General features: G+C 42.8%; 1 protein-coding gene across 2 annotated transcripts in view; it reads right to left on the minus strand.

The window, feature by feature from the left end:
- Positions 1-20,565, minus strand: part of csmd2 (CUB and Sushi multiple domains 2) — a 225,303-nt gene that overhangs the window by 40,099 nt on the left and 164,639 nt on the right. For both annotated transcript variants that reach the window (XM_070983997.1, XM_070983996.1), the window contains exons 33-44: positions 19,368-19,481; positions 14,963-15,058; positions 14,150-14,353; positions 13,056-13,180; positions 10,682-10,778; positions 9,708-9,812; positions 9,361-9,479; positions 7,356-7,425; positions 5,546-5,662; positions 5,119-5,328; positions 3,405-3,593; positions 164-341 (exon numbers count right to left, since the gene is read on the minus strand). In XM_070983997.1, the coding sequence (XP_070840098.1) occupies positions 164-341; positions 3,405-3,593; positions 5,119-5,328; positions 5,546-5,662; positions 7,356-7,425; positions 9,361-9,479; positions 9,708-9,812; positions 10,682-10,778; positions 13,056-13,180; positions 14,150-14,353; positions 14,963-15,058; positions 19,368-19,481 (1,624 nt within the window). The remainder of the gene's footprint in view (positions 1-163; positions 342-3,404; positions 3,594-5,118; positions 5,329-5,545; positions 5,663-7,355; positions 7,426-9,360; positions 9,480-9,707; positions 9,813-10,681; positions 10,779-13,055; positions 13,181-14,149; positions 14,354-14,962; positions 15,059-19,367; positions 19,482-20,565) is intronic.

Raw genomic sequence — 20,565 nt, forward strand, 5'->3', positions numbered from 1 at the left:
GTGAAGGACAGAGCTCAACATTTTGTTGAGATGGCCCGGATATGTTGCTTTGAGTATTACTAGGAAACTGGTGAAAGCATAATTTTAGCATCAGATATTCTAAAGTACAAAATATCCAAAATGTTTCATCAAAAGAATTTCCATGGAAACAGTCATTTCTTACCAGACGGTGATGAAGTCATGCGGCCCATGAACCTGAAGCAGGGTGAAGTTGAGTTTGATGCCGAAGCCAGGAGCCACAGTGATCAGCCAGGAGCAGTCAGCTGAGCTCGGATACTCCTCTGGGTAACCCGGGGAGAAGATGGTCCCATTGTCTGATGTGATGTTCCCACCACAAGGCACTGAAGGTGGGAGGGGAAATGGAGAGAAAGAGGCAGAGTACATATATATCATTGGGCCAGGAATACAACGGGACAGATCCATAATTCAGCTGCAATTGGTGAAAAAAGGGGATTTTTCATCCCCCTCTTCTTCTGCCTCCCTTCTCAGTGTCTCTCTCCCCCTCTCCTTCACTCTTCGTCTGGTGCCCAGGCGCTTGTCTGAGCTAAAGATTAGCCAGTAAAGCCTGTTAGCAAGTGGGGACTTGGATGGAGTGTTTTGCTAAGATAAGGCCTCAACCCCTTTCCCACTGGGGGTGAAGGGGGAGAGAGAGAGAGAGAGTGGAAACGAGGCAAGGGGGTTAGTGTGGACTGGGCTTTTTTGTATGTACATGTACAGTATGTGTGTGAGGAGTGGATAGGTGTGTGTGTGTAAACCTGTGTGTGTTTGAGTGACAGGAAAGGTGAAAATAGGACATGAAAACATCATTACCTAACAAGTCCACACATGCCTCACACCCCAAGGTTAAAAACATACAGTAACAGTAGATGCGAGCTGCCAGCCATCGCCTGTGGTGATGCAGCGACATTCAGCCACGCGGCACACAGGTGGCAGGCAGTGCCGAGGGTCACAAATGCACACACACACACACACACACACACACACACACACACACACACACACACACACACACACACACACACACACAAAGCACCCTGTACCCGGACTTAAATCTTCATGCTTAGAAATTAGAACTATATTTCAAACATTCCTCAGAACTCAGGAGGTTTTAACCAACTTAACGATTACGAGCTTAACATTCCCGCTGGTGCCCTCAGAGAAACCCCATATTCACTGCGGTGGAGCAGGGAAATTCAGGAGGGAGTGGTAATCGCAGTAGGGCAGGCATCTCAAGCAACCCAGACAGGGTATTCATCTTAACAGCACACCGCTGGATGCCTATGGGTAAACGATCATTCCCAAAGCAGAGACTGCATGTTTTATCCCTCTGTTTCTTGCAGGTTATGCGTGTGTTCATGTTATACAGCTGCCTACTTTAGCCCCATGGCTGATAGGCCACTCTGCTGCTGGCTGCCCTGTTAAATGAGCTATCGATCAGGCCCAGTGATTAAACCCTGGACACTCTATGCAGTTGCACCTCTGGCTCCTGCACTCAACTGACAAGCTGCTTCAACCTTATGTGTAAAGAGTGTGGTGTGCTCAAGAGACAGCGTTGCAAATGTTTTCTAACACAAAACAGTTAACAGTGAAGCACAACAGTGCGCAGTAAAGGGATGAGGAAGGAGGAGATGAGACACAGTTCAGTGATGCTAATGCAAGTAGGAGAGCTGCTAGTGCAAGTAGTGATCCCACAATGAATGCACTGGTGTCTCTTAGCTCTTCCCCAGAAGAAATCCATGTAAATACTACGGTGACAGAGAGACTGTGAAGCAGGTTGTACTGAGCTAGAAGGGATCAAGAATAGGTGTCAGAACACAGTTTTCTGCCGCACAATAAGGTCTGACAGGTGAGAGGAGACGTGCCAGGAAGATCAATACATTTACTTTGCTAACAAAAGCAGCAATGTATGTTTTTCCTTGTATGTGCACACACACGCCAACAAAGCCGATTCTGATATCGTAGGTTTGTGCATGCATGAAAATATCAGTAAAATAGAAACAATTCAAAACGATTGGTTCAGTTTTCCTAAATGGTTTTGCCACTATGAATGAGTAATCTAAAAACAAGGACAAAAAATATATTTAGAATCAGAATCAGAATTCCTTTATTGATTGATTTAAATTTAAATTTAAATCTCATTACCACCGAGGTATCTGTAATCTCGTCGTCTCCTGCTACATCACTTCCTCGCACAAGGTCATAGCCTTAAAGCCAATTCAATTACACTCACAGTCAGAAGCATCAGGCCACCTTCGTGTGATTTTAAGAGGACAATGCACATACACACACACAAACACATCTGACTGGATGCTCACGTTTTAGTTAAATATCACTGAACATGTGTATTGGATTGCATTAAAACTTGAAGGAATGTCACGCAGTTGAAATACAGACTACTACACTGGTAAGTGTTTATCAAATGCTAAATATTAGCATTGCATATCGCATTGGATACAGGAAAATGCTGTATTGGTACTGCACACATTATTATAAAAATAAATTGCACATTGAAATTATTTATGAATGGTACAGGGAGATAAAACGCTGCAATACGATTAATATTATGTAAATCTCTGTCATAGAATATGCATATACACCAACGCACAACCACAGATGCACACAGTTATGTTTCCATCATGTCAGAGGATCATGACTTCCATTTATTTCCTGAAGACACGCACTAACCATAACCACACATAAACTCAAGTTTTCCACCTAAAATTTAATGCTTTACATTATGGGGACTTAGTGTGTAAACAGATTTATGCCCGCATAGCATGTGTAATAAACATCCACGCACAAATGCAGACACAAAAGTGCACAGGCAGGTATCATTTTCTTAGCTAATAACCCTTGCTAATATTGAAAAGGGCAATATAAGAGAAAATCTGTGCTAAAAGCTGTGAGAGAATAAACTCTATCTCAGTTCCTTCTGCTTTTTCACTCTGTCGCTCCTTCTCTCACTGGCATTTATCTCCCTGCTCGCCCATTCAAAGTTCCGGTGGTACGGCCATCACCTCCCTCTGTAATTTTGCCTGCCTCATTGAATAATCGACAGCTGGAGCGTGAGAATGTGGGTCAAGGACGAGGCAAAAGAAAGAGCACCCATTACTTGTCTTTTCAATTTAGCCCCTCTTTTATTCATCTTTTATTTGTCTCCATTCCTCCTTAGCACACTATTGATTTTCATTGAAGAATGCTTTGCTTCATTAATGGGGGGTGATAATTCAGTTTAAATTCATTATTCATAATAGATAATCATTATCTCCACAGCCGCACTTTGAACTAATGATCTAATAGCAGTATAGCCAGCCAATAGTTTGGAGGACTAGTGTTCACGTGAATAAATGTGTGCAATTTGCATATTACTGGGGTACTGTTACGACAAATCTCACATCTCTTACCTTCGCAGCGAGGGAAAGGGTGATCCCAGTTGCGGGTGGTGCCATGCTCACAGGTGAGGATGGAATGTCCCATGAGCTGATACCCAGGCAGACACTCAAAGGAAATAGACTGGCCCACATTGAAGCCGGCACCTACCACCACCCCATAGCGGAAAGGCTCTGGATCAGGGCACTCCTGTAGCTCGTAAGCTGAGGGAGAGAACAGCATGTAGATCAGCTGATTCAAATCAATATTCATTCGTCCAATTAAGTTAAATACATATGTTCAACCACATTTTAGTACTATGACTGTAACATAATGCAAACAAACAACAAAAAAGTAGAGCATACTGTAATTTTAAAGCATGAAGTTGCCACTAAGTGACTATTAGTTTAATGATCACTGTAGCCACCTCCTGTACAGATGCTTCAGGTTCTTTGTTAGCGCCTGAAGCTGGCAATCACTTCACACAACCACTGCTGAGTTGCCTCAACATGTGACTGCTCTGCTTCCAAACAATGGTGTGCTCTATTTTTATCTTCCATCTTTAATTGCCCTTCCTCATACTTTCTGTTGTTCTTCCTCCTTGTGCTCAACCTCCCACTCATTCCACCTCCTACTCAGAGAGGGGTTTTCAGAGGAAAAAAGAAAAAAAAAAAAAAAATGCCAGGGGCGGGATTGACTTGTGCCAGAGGAGTATGATGCAGTCATCAGAAGGAGTGTGGGTAAATAATTTGTACTTTTTCTTCCCCTCTTGGATACAAAAGCACAGCAGCCAGTGAGCCTTGAAGAGCCAGGATATAAATATGACTAAAGAAATTGATTTCTATGGATCACAGCTTCCCTTTGTAGGAGATAACTCATGCAAATGCTGCAAAAGGGGGGTATTTGCAAATATAATGCTTGATTTATATGCTAATGTACACATAATTATGTAAATGCACAATGCTACCTTTCGATTTGCCGGCTCGTTTGTTGAATCACAAAATACAAACTTCGCATGCCTGTTGCATCCGGAGACAAGGGCAGTGTATCCCTCATAGCCATGCCGATACGCAGTCAGGGCTTTTATTGGCACATGGTGAAGAAATCTTTTTAGTGATCAACAGTTTATATACTGTACGGAGATTTATAGATGTGGGGGATCCACAGGCTCTGAGTGCTGATTAGTCTGACACACACTCAGCTCGCAGGCTAATTCAGCAATGCTCAGTAATGGCGTTACATGTCACAGTGAAGTGACACTAATAGTACAGTGAACATGAAGAAAAAAACACTCTCAGAAATGAGTATTTGCTGCTATAATACAAAATTTCATCTTTGTGACTTTCAATCTTTTAGTGATTATGTGATTGCATCAGTTGAGGGAAATAGCTCTGCTTTGGTAGTAGCAGTAGTAGATGTAGTTATATTCCCTGCACCTCCATGAAGCACATTTCAGTGACGGGAAAAAAGTGGTTTGGAGGAGCCAAAAAGCTCCAGTCACACTGAAGTAATTACTAGTATGATCAAGCTTTGCAGAAGGAAGTGACTCATAATACTGATACTGGCTCAGCTTTGCAATTAGCAAAATTTAGCCTTGGTGATTATGCTCATTGTTATAAATATGTATCAACCAAGTCTATTTTTGTCTGAGACAATCCTAACGCTGGTCATTTTTTCCTGCCCCTGCATGTGTAACTCAGGGCTTTTTAAGTCAACAGTCTTGCACATGATCCCGTTTTGGTCTCTTACCCTGGTATTCGAATTTGAACCCTGGTTTGTTCTGTGAATGATCACTGTGGAAATATACTGTGGTCTCGTGGGAGGTGGTGAGAAGGGAGGACGGAATATCCTGGCCACTGAATCGGCCAATCACTGTACTTGTCTCAAGGGGCCCGTTGCGTATCTCAAGGAAATCATGGTTGGCCTCGGTGGAGAAGTTGAGGAACTGCATGTGGGCTCCTGGGAAAAGAGGAAAGACGAATATGTTGGGAAAAGGGTTGTAGGAAATTGAAAAAGAAATGTCATCGTCTTCCTGAAATGCTACTAATGTCCCCCTGCAGGAGTTTAACCACAAGTATCGACAACAATCCAGCTATTCAAGTCGTATAATCAAAGGTTCTCGAGTGTGGAAATACCAAACCGTGGCATTCTGCATGAGCCTCTTCACAACGCTTACCGTAACCAACTGGCAGGTAGATTCTCCAGGTGCAGTCACTGTTGCTAGGGTAGTTGCCAGGGAAACCAGGACTGAGAATCATGCCCTCCATCTCCTCCCGGATTCCACCACATTGAGCTGGCAGAGGGCAGACGAAGCGTTTTATTAGCATCTGCAAACAGTGATTCTCCCAGAATAAAATAACATCGCAAACATGGTCCAATACAGGGCTTTGTTTAGTGTGAGTGGGAGTCCTGAAGTATAGTGCTGGCCGACACTGCACGGTGCCTTTATGTGAGAAAGAAATAATGCAGCATAATGTGAGATTTCAATGAAAGCATAGCAGAGGTGAAACATCTAAATCGCAAAGCCTGTAAAGCTGAGGCTAGAAATTAAGGACTGGGAGGAGAAAAATCTGAACCCAAACTGACCCTAAACCTGTTTTATTGGTGGTTTCACACTGCTTTTAGGCAAGGTGAGATTTTAATTGCAGGCCAATATGCCCCAGTCCATTCTTAGAAAAATGCTCTTAAGCACAAACAGGCACATTCCGTACAAGCTAATCCTTTCATCACAGTAAATGTCTCCTTTTTCAATCAAATCAATGTTGTTGCAATTTTTAACAGCAGTGACAAAATGCTGTTACAGAAGGAATGCAATTCAATGTAAAAACGACCAAAATTTCACCACCATCTCATAAAATGGGAAACTTTATCTCACTATGATGGAACTCTGGAGCTCTTTTCTTACAGCTTGAGGTATCAAGGTGCCATATGCAGTATCTTTTCCTGCTCTTCATCCTTCTCCTTTTATCTTAAACCACTGGTGGATACGTGTTGTAACACTCTTGACTGAAATCCAGGACTAAGACTCAAAGGAGTTGGAAAAAAGGTGAAATGTGAAAAACGGTTTGGAAACACTGTGCAGAAATGTCGAGAAGATCAAGAAAGATGAAAAGAGCGAGAGATCCTGACACCAAAATTAAAAAGATGAAAGGATGCTGAAACTAATGCTATAAGAATTAGCTGACCCAAGGAGAAAAGGGAAGATAAAAGCACTGGCAAGGGAAAAAAAGCAAACAAAGTGAAGAAGATTAAGAAATAAATGGAACAAACAGCCGACATGACCGTGCGGAGAAACTCTGGCTGCTTCGCCATTGTGTTTCTGTAAGGAATACGTGAGGGGTTAAATGTTATCCTGTAGCAGCACAAAACGCTTGAGGTAATCAGGAAACTGCTGATGCCTGTGAACACGATGAATCTTCCCTCCGCTTCAACCAATCACAGTATGAGATGGAACTAATTAGGCAACAGCAGGTCGTTCCAATAAGTGGGACCCGTTTGTCAAGGCGATCTCACAGGCAGGAGAACTTCAGGTGCGAGATGGAGAATGTGGTTTAGGGGTTGAAATATCAAGCTCATTTTTAAAGTGAAACTACAAATGAATGAAATTTAACCTTCACTTTCCTTTGAAACACATATCAAATAAATAAAGAGTGCACCGAAATCTGATTAAAGCTGGCACATCTGCGAATCGGAAAATGCTACATTTACAATAAGGTCTAATTCAGAATATCCAAAGAAATATGAAATCCATATATAACACATATAAATGAAAATGCATGAAAACATAGTCAGTATGTTGTCATATGGTAATCCAATGCTGCTTTCATTTACAGGCTGATGATGAAGGAAGCGTCTTCACACGCTTCCAAGTAGTAGTTAGCTTGTGTGCTCGCCACAGAAAAAAATAACAACGTAAGAAGATGTGGAAATGGAACAGAAGGAGGGCAGGACACTGAAGCAAATGAAGGAAAATAAGGTATTTTTACCGATGCAGAGAGGGGGTGGGTAGTTCCATCTTCTGACGGTTCCAGGCATACAGGTGATATGCGAGTTCCCCTGCAAAGAGCATCCATGCACCGATGTGTGCGCACGCAGACGACACAAAGAGTGCAACAAAAAACAAGAGATTAATGAATGTGTTCTCCACACTGTCACTCATCTGCTGCTCGAATTATTTGAACCTGCTGCCTGTCTCCACATGACTTCGTGAGGCAACTAAATGACTAAATCCATCTGAAGTGACAGGGAACAATAGAGAGGGGACATCACAGGCATATCAAGGTGATCACATCTGTTGCTGCACTGCTGAAATAAGCAATACTGAATTTTTTTTGAAAGCTCTGCAGTGGAGTTACAAAGCTAAATTATCCTAAAGAAAAAAATGTACTCTTTTACATGTCTGATTAAGGACTGCTAATGCAATGGATGATCATGACTTGAGATATTTCTGAAGCCTGAGGGATGATATTTTAATTTCCTCCTTACCCTATGTTCCTATCCCTGCATCCTGAATTTAGGTCAGATGCTCCAATTTATAATCACAGGATTACTAGTGGATAAACCTAAGAATCAACACGGTACTTTTGAGTATGTCGGAAAACATCATGTCCTGAAACTGAGCATGGGTGCAGCCCAGGTATGGTGTGACACGAAGTGATGCATCTGCTTACATATGTTACGAGAATATGAATGATGTAACGTGCTGTGCAATAAAATGTGATTTTTTAACTAATGCTGACTGCAATTTTACTGACTTCAATTATATCTGGAAACATCTGCATAATTCTCAAGGACAATGCCATACTGCAAACAGTCTGAGAAAAGCAATATTCTGGTCATTTACATGATTACAAGTTAGCAGCATATGTTAAAACTCCCTGTAATAATAGACAACATTATTTGATTATCTGAGGAAATTGGCTTAAAGTACAATGTCAGGACATGTTTGAAGGAGTGCAGGATGACAAAGTACCTTGACATAATAACTCAATCTATGTATTAAGTTATAATTTGGATTACCCAGAAAGAATATATAATTGAACTAATTCCCTGTTCAAATCTGCTTCTCATCCTGCTGCTATCAAACTTCCCTGACACTGTCACAGCTATTGGACTAATGTCTGACACAACTGAAAAATGCAATGTAAAAACAGCTGACAACGAGGGAGTGACATGAGCCAAACTTAATATTTCTGGGTGAGAACAGTCGGTGAGGGCTGGTGTATAGAGCGGAAGAGGGAACTTTCAAATACAATTAGTTTGAACTACTGCATTCAGTGTGCTCCACAGATGTCACCATCTGTCCCCTGAAGCCCAGATGACTACAGTGGAAGCACTGGAGGATGTGCAGAACGTGGTGAAACTGGGAGGCTGTGCGGAATTCTGCAGACTTTATAGCACCACATCCTATAAATTACAGGCAGCAGATGGTGGATAGTACCTGTCCTGATGTCTTTACGTATTGGAGCAACTTAAGTGGAAGACTGTCATGCATCATAACATCAAGGGTGGATGATAGAGATGAATCATAACAATCATCCCTTAATCTATAAAAATACTGAGTTCAGCGAATAAATAATGTGGTCACAGGAAAAGAGATGCAAATACAGCACATAAATTCCCTAACTCGTGTCTGTGGTTTTAAGTCACAGTGCTCCACATATTACCGCAAATTTGTTTATATTGCCTTAATAACTTCAACATAATCAAAGCATACAGTTCACTGCTGCTGAAAAATTAACAGATAACTTGAAAATAAACTTCTAAAATGAACTAAAGTATCTGAAACGTGATCCAATCCATCCAGTCTACCCCGATTTATTTTCTCTGACATCTTGCTTTGTCCACCACTGTAATAGTATGTGATCACAGCTTGAGGAGATAACTGAAGAAAAGCAAAACTGACACGAGTAACACCGGAAAAGGCAACAATGGGATAGTGCTTTCATGGTCATTTATGGCCGAACCATATCTGAAGTTCGGAAATGTTACCTGGAGAGTATAGCCGGGTTCACACTGGAAAGAAACCACATTATTCATCTGAAGACGCTCCCCGACCTTGATGCCATTCATAGGTACCACAGGCTCTGGACAGTTGGTCAGAGACACCGCTGAGGGGATAAACAATAGACAAAAAAACATCAGTTAGAGAAAGTGAAAGACAATTTTCTATCTATTCGAAACATAAAGAACAGGATTAAAAATGACAAATTACTATGTAAAATGTGACCAAAGCACTACAGGACAGACCCCAGGTAGAAAGACAGCCAGCGAGATGAAATGCACTCAGGGTGTTGATACTTTACATCAAGTAGCGTGAGCTATTTCATTCCACTTACTTTTGTATTCCAGCCTGAATCCAGCTGCAGACACGCTAATATCAGAGAAGAAGTGGAGGTAGAGTTGGTTGGAGGTGCTGTTTAGGAGAGCTGGGACTGTGGTGCCTTGAAGAAGAAAATTAATAGTCGAGTTTAGCAACAGTATCTACCATAACCAACTGCATAAGCTACAGGCAAATAGCTGCATTTACTGATTTAAGAGTGTGTGTGTGCGTGCATGCAGCAAAATGTATGCATGACTGATTGCTTATAGGTCCATTAGGATATTTGGGGAGGCAGATGCATAATTATGTGACCCACTCGCTTTAAACAAGATAAAGAACAGAGGCATTTGTTTCTTCCAATGTGTGGGTATGTAATCAGCTGAAAATAAGAAAACAATCCCCTCCCCCCCCCAAAAAAAACAAAACAAAAAAAAAACAAAACAAAACAATGCACAATAAAGTCACATGATCTACAGAAACTCTATGACCTCACATTGGTTGCTTAATAACTCATTTGTAAGCCTGGCATTTCTCTTTCATCTCTTTACGTCAGGGTACATCCAACATTTACTTTTGGTCTGGTTCCAAGCACAAACAAAAGGAGAATTCCCCGTTGCTCTATTCTCACTATGCGCCGAGTAACACAGACCCTGTAAACAAACGTTCACTGTAGCTCCACACAGGAAGGGCTAACCTTTGTAGAAGTGTACCAAGATTTTGCCAGGGGACGCTCAAAGCTTCACCGGCCGCCTTTATGGACTCTAAATTTAATTTATCAGTGTTACAATTCCAACTGTGCCACACTGAGGCGCTCCTTTTGAATACTGTATGTAGGCTACTGTGTTGCTTCAACGATGCTTTTGGCAGCTGCATCGATGAGTGACTTTAAAATTCTGCTTCATATCCGAGGTTGAGGTAGTGAATAAACATTGCAAACGTGACTAAACACATAAAAGAAAATAAACGCGCAAGTGAAAACACACACTATACCTGAGAAGCTGCCAAGCATGGTGTCAGTGTTGTCTCCTCCGTCAAACACCTCCAGCGAGTCCCAGTTCTGTTCTGTGACAAAGCTGATTACCTGGATCTGAGACAGGAAGGAGTAAGAAGTGAGAGAAAAAAAAAAAGGATGGGATTTAGGGAGCTGAGCAGTAACAGCATGGTCAAGGGTGTGTATGTGCAGGGAAATCAAAAGGGAGGTTAAGGAGTTGAAGATTGAAGGTGTATGGGAATAATGGAGATAGTAAAGAACTAAAAAGCACAGCCATATCGAGAGCGACGTTTAAGAGTAGCTGCGGCCTCGACCCTGACAGGGGGCAAAGCTAGTTCTATGGAAAACAATACCCAACCATCCTCTCCTCTGTACCCATTCAGTGTTTCACAGGATCAAAGACAGAGATCCTTGATAGGCTAACTATATATATATATATATATATTTTAACTCTTACCATTTACTTTCTTAAAAGGTGAAAAATGAAATGATCAAAGCCATGAAGGGCTTCACAAATCGCAAAAGTTCAGACTCCTTAATAGACAGCAGCAGTCGTGGTGCAATATACATGAGTGAGCTTTCTTTTCTCCACTTTAAACGCCCGTTTGGAAGGCTGTGTTCAAGTGGTGGGCATGGGAGCTGAAATTAAGAAAAGTGCATGACAGCTGCAGAGAGCGTTGGATATTCTTCAAAGACAGGCAGACTGAGAGTGGTTCTTGTAACTGTTGAGAAAAAGAAATATCACATACTGTAAGAATTGCATTCTGTTTTCTCACACAAGCTGGCTAAAACATGGTTTTAAAACCGCTGTTGAATGCTAACCGAAGGAATACGTAAACTGGCCAGAGCGCTTACAATGAGTGTGCGAAAGGGGCCACGCTGTGCCATCTACTAAATTTTTGTTCTCTTTAGTTACGTCATCATGTGCTCCTGAAGAAATTCATCTATTTCTTCAGCAGCACATGAGTCCTCCTTCGTTCTTCCACTCCCACCAACCCTCCCTTTCTGTTCCCTCTCACATCCTCGGTCCTCTCCTCTGCCTCTGATGGTTATAGATCGGATACGAGCCAATTAAAGGGGCGGTAGAGGCTCTGGCGCATCCCGGGGAGACGACGCAGATCACAGATTGATCTTTCATTAGGGGGCCGCAGCAAATGTGCCGGCAAGGCACCTCGCTCCTTTAAGTTCTCTTCTGGATCGTGACACTCCAATCTAATGTGTCTCTACTAGCTGGTAAAAGGGGAGCAACAGTGAGAAAGACAGACTGAGAGGACGAGGGTGATGGTGTGAAAGAGATGAGGTGGAGTAGAGGTAGTAGGGATGAGGGGGATTCACATGTCATATTTTGGTTGCACAGGTGGTGTGGGAATGAGGTGGTGGCCCAAACAACACAAACATTTATAGATCACCACCAAACTGTACCACTGTCAGTGAGGTATGTATAATTCCAGAGTCCTGCTGTTGGCCTTTCAGAGTCAGCTCTCTATTCTATTTCTTGGTCTATTTCACCTCAAAGCCATTGCAATGTTAGAGTGTAGTGCAGCATGTTAAGTGCGCCTGTGGGCCATCTTGTGTATTTGACCTGCAAGGACAGTCAGCTGAGGTAGAGGAGCTAATAGCTGAGGGACGGCACTGAGGTCATTAGCCGCAGAGGCTGAAGCATAAGCCTAAAAACATTCCATCAGGCACATCCACAGGGACCTTACCCAGGTTCCGGGTGGAGTTCCATCACACATGCATCGAAGAATAAGAATATGCAAACTGAATTAACTCCCAAGAAAGAAAAGTAAAGAAATTGAAGAGGCAATTATATACACATTTATTTCAGGCTGTGCAATCTTAACTTTCTGGAATAGTGATCTGCCAAATTAAATTTCTGAGCCTCTATAAAGTGTACAGACTTTATCACTTAGCAGTTCTCCTGCACCCAGAGATCTGTAAATGCGATACCTTGATATACTGTGGGTAGCTCTGTTAATTAGCCCTCGGTAAGCTGAAAGTATATCACCACACAGGAAGCTTGTTGTCAAGACTGTGCACAGCTGCAAAGGCTATGGCCTTAAGGGTAAATAATATCTGTTAATTCCTTTAACAGTCTGACCAGAGACCATTTATAAAGGGTTAATCGATATGTTTTAAGTGAGCTTAGAGGTCACTGAAGCTCAGCCTCAGAATGTCCAAATTTAATAAACTCTAAGATGATGACTGCAGGCACACAAAAACCATTACTATTGAAAACTGCTAACTACAATATTGGATTTGGGATGAGTCACGGGATGTGGCATTTTTACTCTGTGTTCTTAACATAGTGATGGATTTAACTCATTTTTGAGGATGTATGCTGATGCCAGGGAGAAACTCTGTGATACTAACCTGGATTCCTGATCCTTCAGGAACAGTGATCTTCCACACACAGTTGAGGCTGTTGAGGTAAGGCTCAGGAAAGCCAGGCGATAGGACAGTGCCAGTTCGAAGGGTTAGATTGCCTCCACATGGAACTGAGGGGGAAAAAAGGAGAGGGATGGGAAGATGTCACTCATATTAGCTGTGTACCAAACGTATCATGACTCCAGACTGGATGCACAAAGATGCAGAGAGAGTAAGATTAGGCGTGTGCATACGAGCATGCATAAATTTGCACCCTGAAATGATGATGAAAAAATATGTTAATATTAATCTTCCTTCCTTAATCTTTCTTCCTCAAACATAGATGTGCTTCCGCTGGAGGGATTAAGGAATTTTCTGCAAACAAGAGTCAAAATTGCAAACAGGATGATGATCGCACAAGTTAACCAAAAGATTAGAAAAAGGAAATCATGACAACATAGTCAAATGTTGAATTATCTCCACTTGGAACAGTTTCTGCTGGTTCTAAGAGAAATCAGATAAACCATTGAATCACAGCTAGAATGGAAATTTGGAGTCTGAGCCACCTGACCAAGCAAGCGCACGCACATATGCACATTATACTAAACGCACTGTAACTCTCCTCAAGAGTGTTTACAGTCTTCAAACCCTGTCTTCCCTGCTTCCTCTGAACATCTAAACATCTGGGGACAACACAGGAGCATCTGCTGCAGCTGTATGGAATGTGTGTGTGAGCGTGTGTCCTCGTATATACATGTGGATCTCCATGTGACCGTGTGTGTGTGTGTGTGTGTGTGTGTGTGTGTGTGTGTGTGAGTGTGTGTGTGTGTGTGTGCATTTGTGACCCTCGGCACTGCCTGCCACCTGTGTGCCGCGTGGCTGAATGTCGCTGCATCACCACAGGCGATGGCTGGCAGCTCGCATCTCTGTCAGAGTAACGAGAGTTTGAAACTCAAAGCATCAAGTGGGAGAGACACAGAGACAGAGGCAGGGATGGAGAGCAAGAGATTGTGGAGATAAGGTAAAGAAAGAAAGAAACAAAGACCGCATGAGAAACAAATAAGTGTGTATGTGTTTGTATTTGAGCATTCACAGCCTACCTATACAGCTGGGTATGGAGCTGTTCCATTGTGCCAGGGCATTGGGGACTGTCAAACATTCAATGGCACTCGATCCCTCCAGCATATAACCTGGACTGCACTCAAAGCGGATCACGGCACCAACAGCAAAGTTGTTTCCCATTCGGCGGCCGTTTCGGGGCTCAGGGACTGAGCTGCACTGGGTGGCACTGGTCCGTGGCACAGCTTTGCAGAAACAGGGTGAAAGGCAGGTTGATTTGAAGTTCTTATTTGTGACATTTCCAAGAAGACATAAGGCTCTCTCTGTTACTGACTAGAGAACCTCACCACTTTATCCATGGAGTGATTTGTTAGACAAGTTACTCCAGGTGTCACTGTCAGAATGACCGCACATAGACAATACAAAATGTGCTATTCAGCTTCTCTGTGCAATGTGCTTCCTTCAGCTTAGTTATAATATAATACAATAAATGAATTATTTATTCATTAAACTTTCTCCAGAGCTGCCATCGCCTCTGGACATCTGCAGCAAATGTCATTTCTGGTACAGCATTGTTTAAGGAAAATAACAATTTAAGAGAAAAAGTCCCTCTTGGGGGAATAGAGGAACAGGGGAGTTTAAGCAAAACCTTTTCAGCAGCAGACAGTGTTAATGCTCCGGAGCACACACATCTGCCGACACACATGGAAATCACAGCTGAAACAGTGGCTGAAGGTGAATCCTTTGGAAATCACTCAGCTACGTTATCTCTTACGGAGGGGAGTCCAAAAGAAACAAGGCAGTAGGATTTGTTATTGTGCACTTGTGTGAGTGCCTGTGTGTTGCATACTTACCCTGGTAGACCAGGTGGAATCCCCTGGAGCTGGATTGGCCTTTGGAGGTGAAGCGGATCAGGATTTGGTTGGAGGTTGCTAAAGGCAATGACTCGCCTGAAATGGGGAAAATGAAAGACACAGTTCGCAGTGCTTTAGTGCTACCTTCACTTTCTACTGTGTGGGTACATACCACTGTTTCGAGTGATTATTTAAGGGACTCAATCTGTGTGTCTACCGCAAAACTTCAAAATGCAAGTGGTAGGAAATCTTCTAATGATTGTGTGACAGAGGACATACTGCAGATCCCTGAACATGGATATATTTAGAGCTCCGTTCATGTACAGCACTGCAGTCAGACTTCAGTGACAATTTGCTGTTTCGTCAAGGTGATGTTAGGCTTTCACAAAAGGATGGGATGAAAATATAACATGCATATAAAGTTTCATAAGGCCTATCACAATATGCAAATGATTCTGAAGATTATTCTGATATTTCAGGACTACGCTCTTCTGCTATGCCTACTGGGTAGCCAACAATTTCCTTCAGCTACATTGTGACTAAATGGGGGTCCTGATTCTTGACACTGAGAGCATCATGTCATGGGTGCAGCTGAGCCTTTGACCGCAGTCTGCTATCAAGCCATGTTGTAGGAGCTCAGAAGCTACTTTTGATCAGGATATGAGCTTTAGACTCTATGTCAGCTCACTGTCAAATTCTTGTCTTTCCCAGCTTTGAAATATTTCTCCAATTTTCAGTTAATTTGTCTTGTTCCAGCTGGACTACTGGAACTCTGTTGTTCACATGCCCAATTATCAAATCATTACTGGAGAATCTGCAGCTGGCAAAATGGTGCAGCAAGCCTCTTAAGTGCCATAGAACCAGCTGCAGAGATCACACCTCCCCTGGCTTTACTTCACTGGCTGCCTGTGAAATGCAGAATCAAATTCAAGCTAGGGTTCACAACCCGCAGCGTGAGGCTCTCCACAATCAAGCTCCCGCTTACATTCAGGAAGTCTTAACAGCATACTGTACAGGCGGGACTCTTAGGTCACCTGACCCAGGCTTAGTGGCTGTCCATCTGTCAAAAGCTTTTGTCGTTGGATCAGTCGGGTGTTGTATTAAATGGCATGTATTTAGTATTTAGCTTGGTCTTTGTGTGTGAAATTAGCTTTTTTTAACTTAAATGTAACAATCTCTGACCAGAAAATCAAAGAGGATATTTTATGATACGATCGCCTGCTATCCTCATCTGCTCATAGTGTAATTAAACAAAAGCAAAACCACACGATGCATCTACTGTGGTGAGAAACTATTTGTTGACTGACGTCGAACACGATAGGAAGTGTGAGCATCTCTGTCTCTGCCGCTCTGTCTTTCTCTCAGTGTGCTGCTGACTGGCTCTCTGCAGTGGATCTCATTACTCTGTGTCTGCTTGCTGTCACACTGTAGTGGGAGGCAGACGTGCTTAACCCCAGAGGCAACATCTGCGAGTGTGTGCCAGTGACTCCATCCTGCTCATGCATGTTTCGCTCACGTTTTGGTGTGCGAATATTTCTGCGCCTTTGAGTCGAGGTAGCTGAGATGGCTCCACTGGCACAGTTTCTTACTGCATCATCACCATGATTGTTCCGAGTTCCACTGTAGGGTCCCAAAGGCATGCTGGGTAGTTTATTAGAGGAAGCCCTTGCTGCGTGCTATCATGGTGACAGTGTTTCATAATTGGCTGTGCAGGGCAGGTATTCATTCAGACAAATCAAACATGTGTCAGCATGTAACTTATCAACCCTCTGGCCACTTTCCAGCTCCAAACCACTTTGCCCTTAATGTGATCCTCTACGCTGGCATATGAAAGACATGTGAGGATAGATATGACTTTGGCTGGAAGTCACCAGTTGAAATTCAGCGTGCAGGTGTGCACTGGTTCAAATGCAGTGGTCCTGGGGGAAAATGTGAGAGATTACCGCTCCAGCTGTTAAAGCACAGCTCAAACAGGTTTAGAGTTAAAATCAGAGCTGGCCCACATGAGTTATTACAGGAAGGGACTTTTCACATTTTATGAATACATGTGTTGCATTTATTCAGCAGTACGCTCGCAGTGAAGCAAAAGCAGCAAATGCATATTAATGGTAAAAGCAGTAAGCTGAATTAAAACGTCCCTAGTCGCACTGAAAGCAATGACCAAGGGAGTGGCAATCACCATTTTTTTTTTAATCGACTGAAAAATTAGCATTAAGATAAGTCTGCATGAGTTCTTGATCCAGTCCTTTTGTGCTGTCTCTAATTCCCACCTTCTATCATTCATATTTACCTCCCTTTTTTCTCATTTTACTGTTTGTCATTGCTGCTTTGATAATTCAAAATCATCGCCTTTTCTTCTCACTATAGAGGGATTCGCCTCAGCAAACATGAAAACATACTGCTCAATGCTGAGACGAGTTTAATGCAATATGCTATTTAAGGACAGCCCATGTGTTTCGACTCTGTGATTGACCATGCTTGACAAATAATATTCTGCCAAGCACTGAAATACTCATTACCTGGCTATATATGTACTGCACATAATGACAGCTTGTACATTTAGACTGTGTGGGTGGATCTGTTCCTTTGTAAGCTTACAGATGTGTGTGTTAGTCGCTTTGCCAGCTTCAGTGAATCTGTATGGCAGATGCAGGCACACACTTCTGGATTATGCCTAATTCATGCTAGTTCTTCAGCAGCGCTGCCTGCGTAGGCTAAAGGTCTCTCTTCCCTTGCCAAAGTGTGTCAGCTCTGCTCTGCCATGCCTGGTTAGAGAGCTCTGTGAACCTGCCGCCAGGAGTCTGCAGTTACTATAGCGTCCTGTTTATTGAGCTGTAAACTGGATTTTCTGAGGCTGCCCTGCACACAAACTAAAGTAATCATTTTGCTTTTGTCAAGCCACGGGGCCAAGGCAGGATGAGATGGAGAGCTGCCCTAAACTCACACACCTTTTCCCCCCCGACGCCTCTTGAAAGGTTGCACCTCCCTATTCAAGCCATTTCTTCTGTTGGCCATCAACATGGACGTGGCATTTATCACATCCATGCATCTGCAATTTTACAACACGGCTGTAAAAGAATCATTCTTCTTCACCTTTGCTCTTTTAACCTTGCAACAGTCTTTGATGCTTTCCTCTATTCTCTTACACGATTGCTTTATTCAATCCTTCCACCTTTGTGTGTGTGTGTGGTGCTGTACTTATGTTGGTAAGATTTGTAAGATTTGGATTGTGCTCATATAAAGGTAAAGAATTCAATCAACACCAATTTACGAGGGCTTGTTGCGATTAGATCTGGGGAAATGGTTTGGTTAAGGGTTGGCTTCTGTGGCCAGGGTTGAGGTCACAACATTGGGCTGGCAAAGAGTCAATAGATGTTTCTCACACAGCTATTTGAATGCTTTCATGTCTCTTTAAATGAGCTTCCCTGGACTATCTCATTGCATTTCATTGGAAACTTAACTTCACCTCAACTTTAAATTGATGATAATTCAACAGTAAAATGTGTAAATTCATTTTGGTTGTTGTTCTTCAATGCTTGTTGGATTGCATGACACTGTTTTTAATAAAAATAATAGGTGAAAAACAATTTGGAAGGCATGTGGCCACCTTTGTTGTGCTTATTTGAGGTAATCACTGCCTGCAGTGGCATGGAAAGGTGATCCATGCAGCAATTTTGGCAAGGATTTAGACTGCTGCGTGAATTCACAGTTGCAGCCTGAAAAGTTGAGTCAATATTTTTAAGGTGATTACTGTAGCTTTATGCTGTTTATGATGAAACGTTGATGCACTCTAAGTGTCTTTGTTTCTGGTCTGCATGATAAAAACGCACTAATTTTTCTTAATGGAGTGAGGACATCTCATTTCCCTGGCTTAAACACAGCACATAAGTATGTTTATGTGTGTGAGCACACTCACATGCAAACATATATTCTGAGAGCTGACGTGTGTTTGTGTAATACCAATTCAGCTTTATGAAGCATGTGCATGCGAGTCTTCTTGAGCCTGTCTGCTGATATGTTATCCCTGCGGCACTTTAAGTTGTTGTTGTCACTGCTGAATTGTTTTACAGCTCACTGGAGCCCACCTGCAGCCACGGCAGCTCTGTCTGTGTCAGCAATTTGTCTCCGGGTTTAACTGGATCCTTATGAAAGGGATGAGGCTAAGACAAGAATTTTATTTAGTCCCCTCTTCTGTCAAAAAATAACCAGGCCATCAAACAGTCAAATCGCATACACTGCCACTGAATATGAAACAAAAGCCGTACAAGCGTGTATGAGTCATGTGTGGCCTACCTGCAGTACAAATGGAATTAGCTTCTATACCTGCTAAAATATCCCCCAAAGCATCTATCCAAAAATGTGGATGCATGCAGGCATCTGAAGGCGTGTCTTTTTGATTAAGTACCTGTGTGAGCTCCAGAAAGAGAGCTGAGAACACGGGAGTGCTGTGTCGGCCCATCGTACACCTCCACGATGTCATTCAGAGCTGTCTGGAAGAAGGCGAACTGACTGAAGACAACTAGAAAAGGCGGATAAAGACAGAAAACTGACATTAGCGGAAACTGAAATTAGCTAAAATGGAAACAGCAATGGAAATCCACTTCGAACGACACAAAAATTCATAAAAACGTACTCGGTATACACATTCAAAAGAATATGATCAACAGCAAATTCAATGGAAGTGTCTTCTTTAAAGCGAGCTGAGTAATACTGCCAGTCATGACAACACAACCAAAAACTGATATTACATGACTAGATCAGCAATCCTGTCTCAGCGTGATGGCTTGTCAGTAGATGAAAAGCTTTGGAAATGACAGCCAATCTGTTGCACAATGTGCAGCTAAACCTCCACTGTGGAGCTTTCATCCTTTCAACCCAGCCTTTCCACTGCGACGGCCTCAACATACTCAGCCCTTTCACATCCAATCGATGTCTGGTTTGCTGAATATTACAGGTTAAAGAGAAGGATGAAGAGGGAGAGGGAGAGAGGGAGAGGGCAGAGAGGCCAGAGGACTAATGCTCTCCGTTTGGGGTGACGCAGGACCTTAAACTTCAATGTGACTGAGCATCTGTTTCCTCCTGCTCAGCTTCAGCGGTTATTCGCACATCCTCTTCATCTCCCTCTATGATGAGAGAAGCCGGTGGTTGCAGTGACACCCACTCCGTCCTCTGCATTGAGGAAAATAGCCCATCATTAGGGCTGGTGCATCAGCCTAATGAGAAGCGGCAAGAATGGAGGCGAGAGCAATTTTGACTCTGCACGACAAAGTGTGTCGCCTTGGGCCTCGCTGTCATTTTCCAGCGAAATGCAAATGTGGACTTTAATTATTTCAATTTCCTCTCTTGCTTTGACTCCACTGACTGAAATATGTTGCCGACAGGGTCCAAGAAGGATGGGTGCCCAGACATGCTGGAGCGGCGCCGGACCTGCGAATGGGCGTCATGACCTCGACATTGAAAAGACTGGGGTGAAGTACCCCAAAGCCAAACACATGCCAGCCGCTGCTGTTTAGTGTAATTTAACAATGATAGGACTTGAGCTTTCCCTTAGAGACCCAACGCTGATAACTCATTACAGAACCGGAGGGAGGAGGAGGAGGAAG

Source organism: Chaetodon trifascialis, chromosome 17, assembly GCF_039877785.1.
Source record: "Chaetodon trifascialis isolate fChaTrf1 chromosome 17, fChaTrf1.hap1, whole genome shotgun sequence".
NCBI lineage: Eukaryota > Metazoa > Chordata > Actinopteri > Chaetodontiformes > Chaetodontidae > Chaetodon > Chaetodon trifascialis.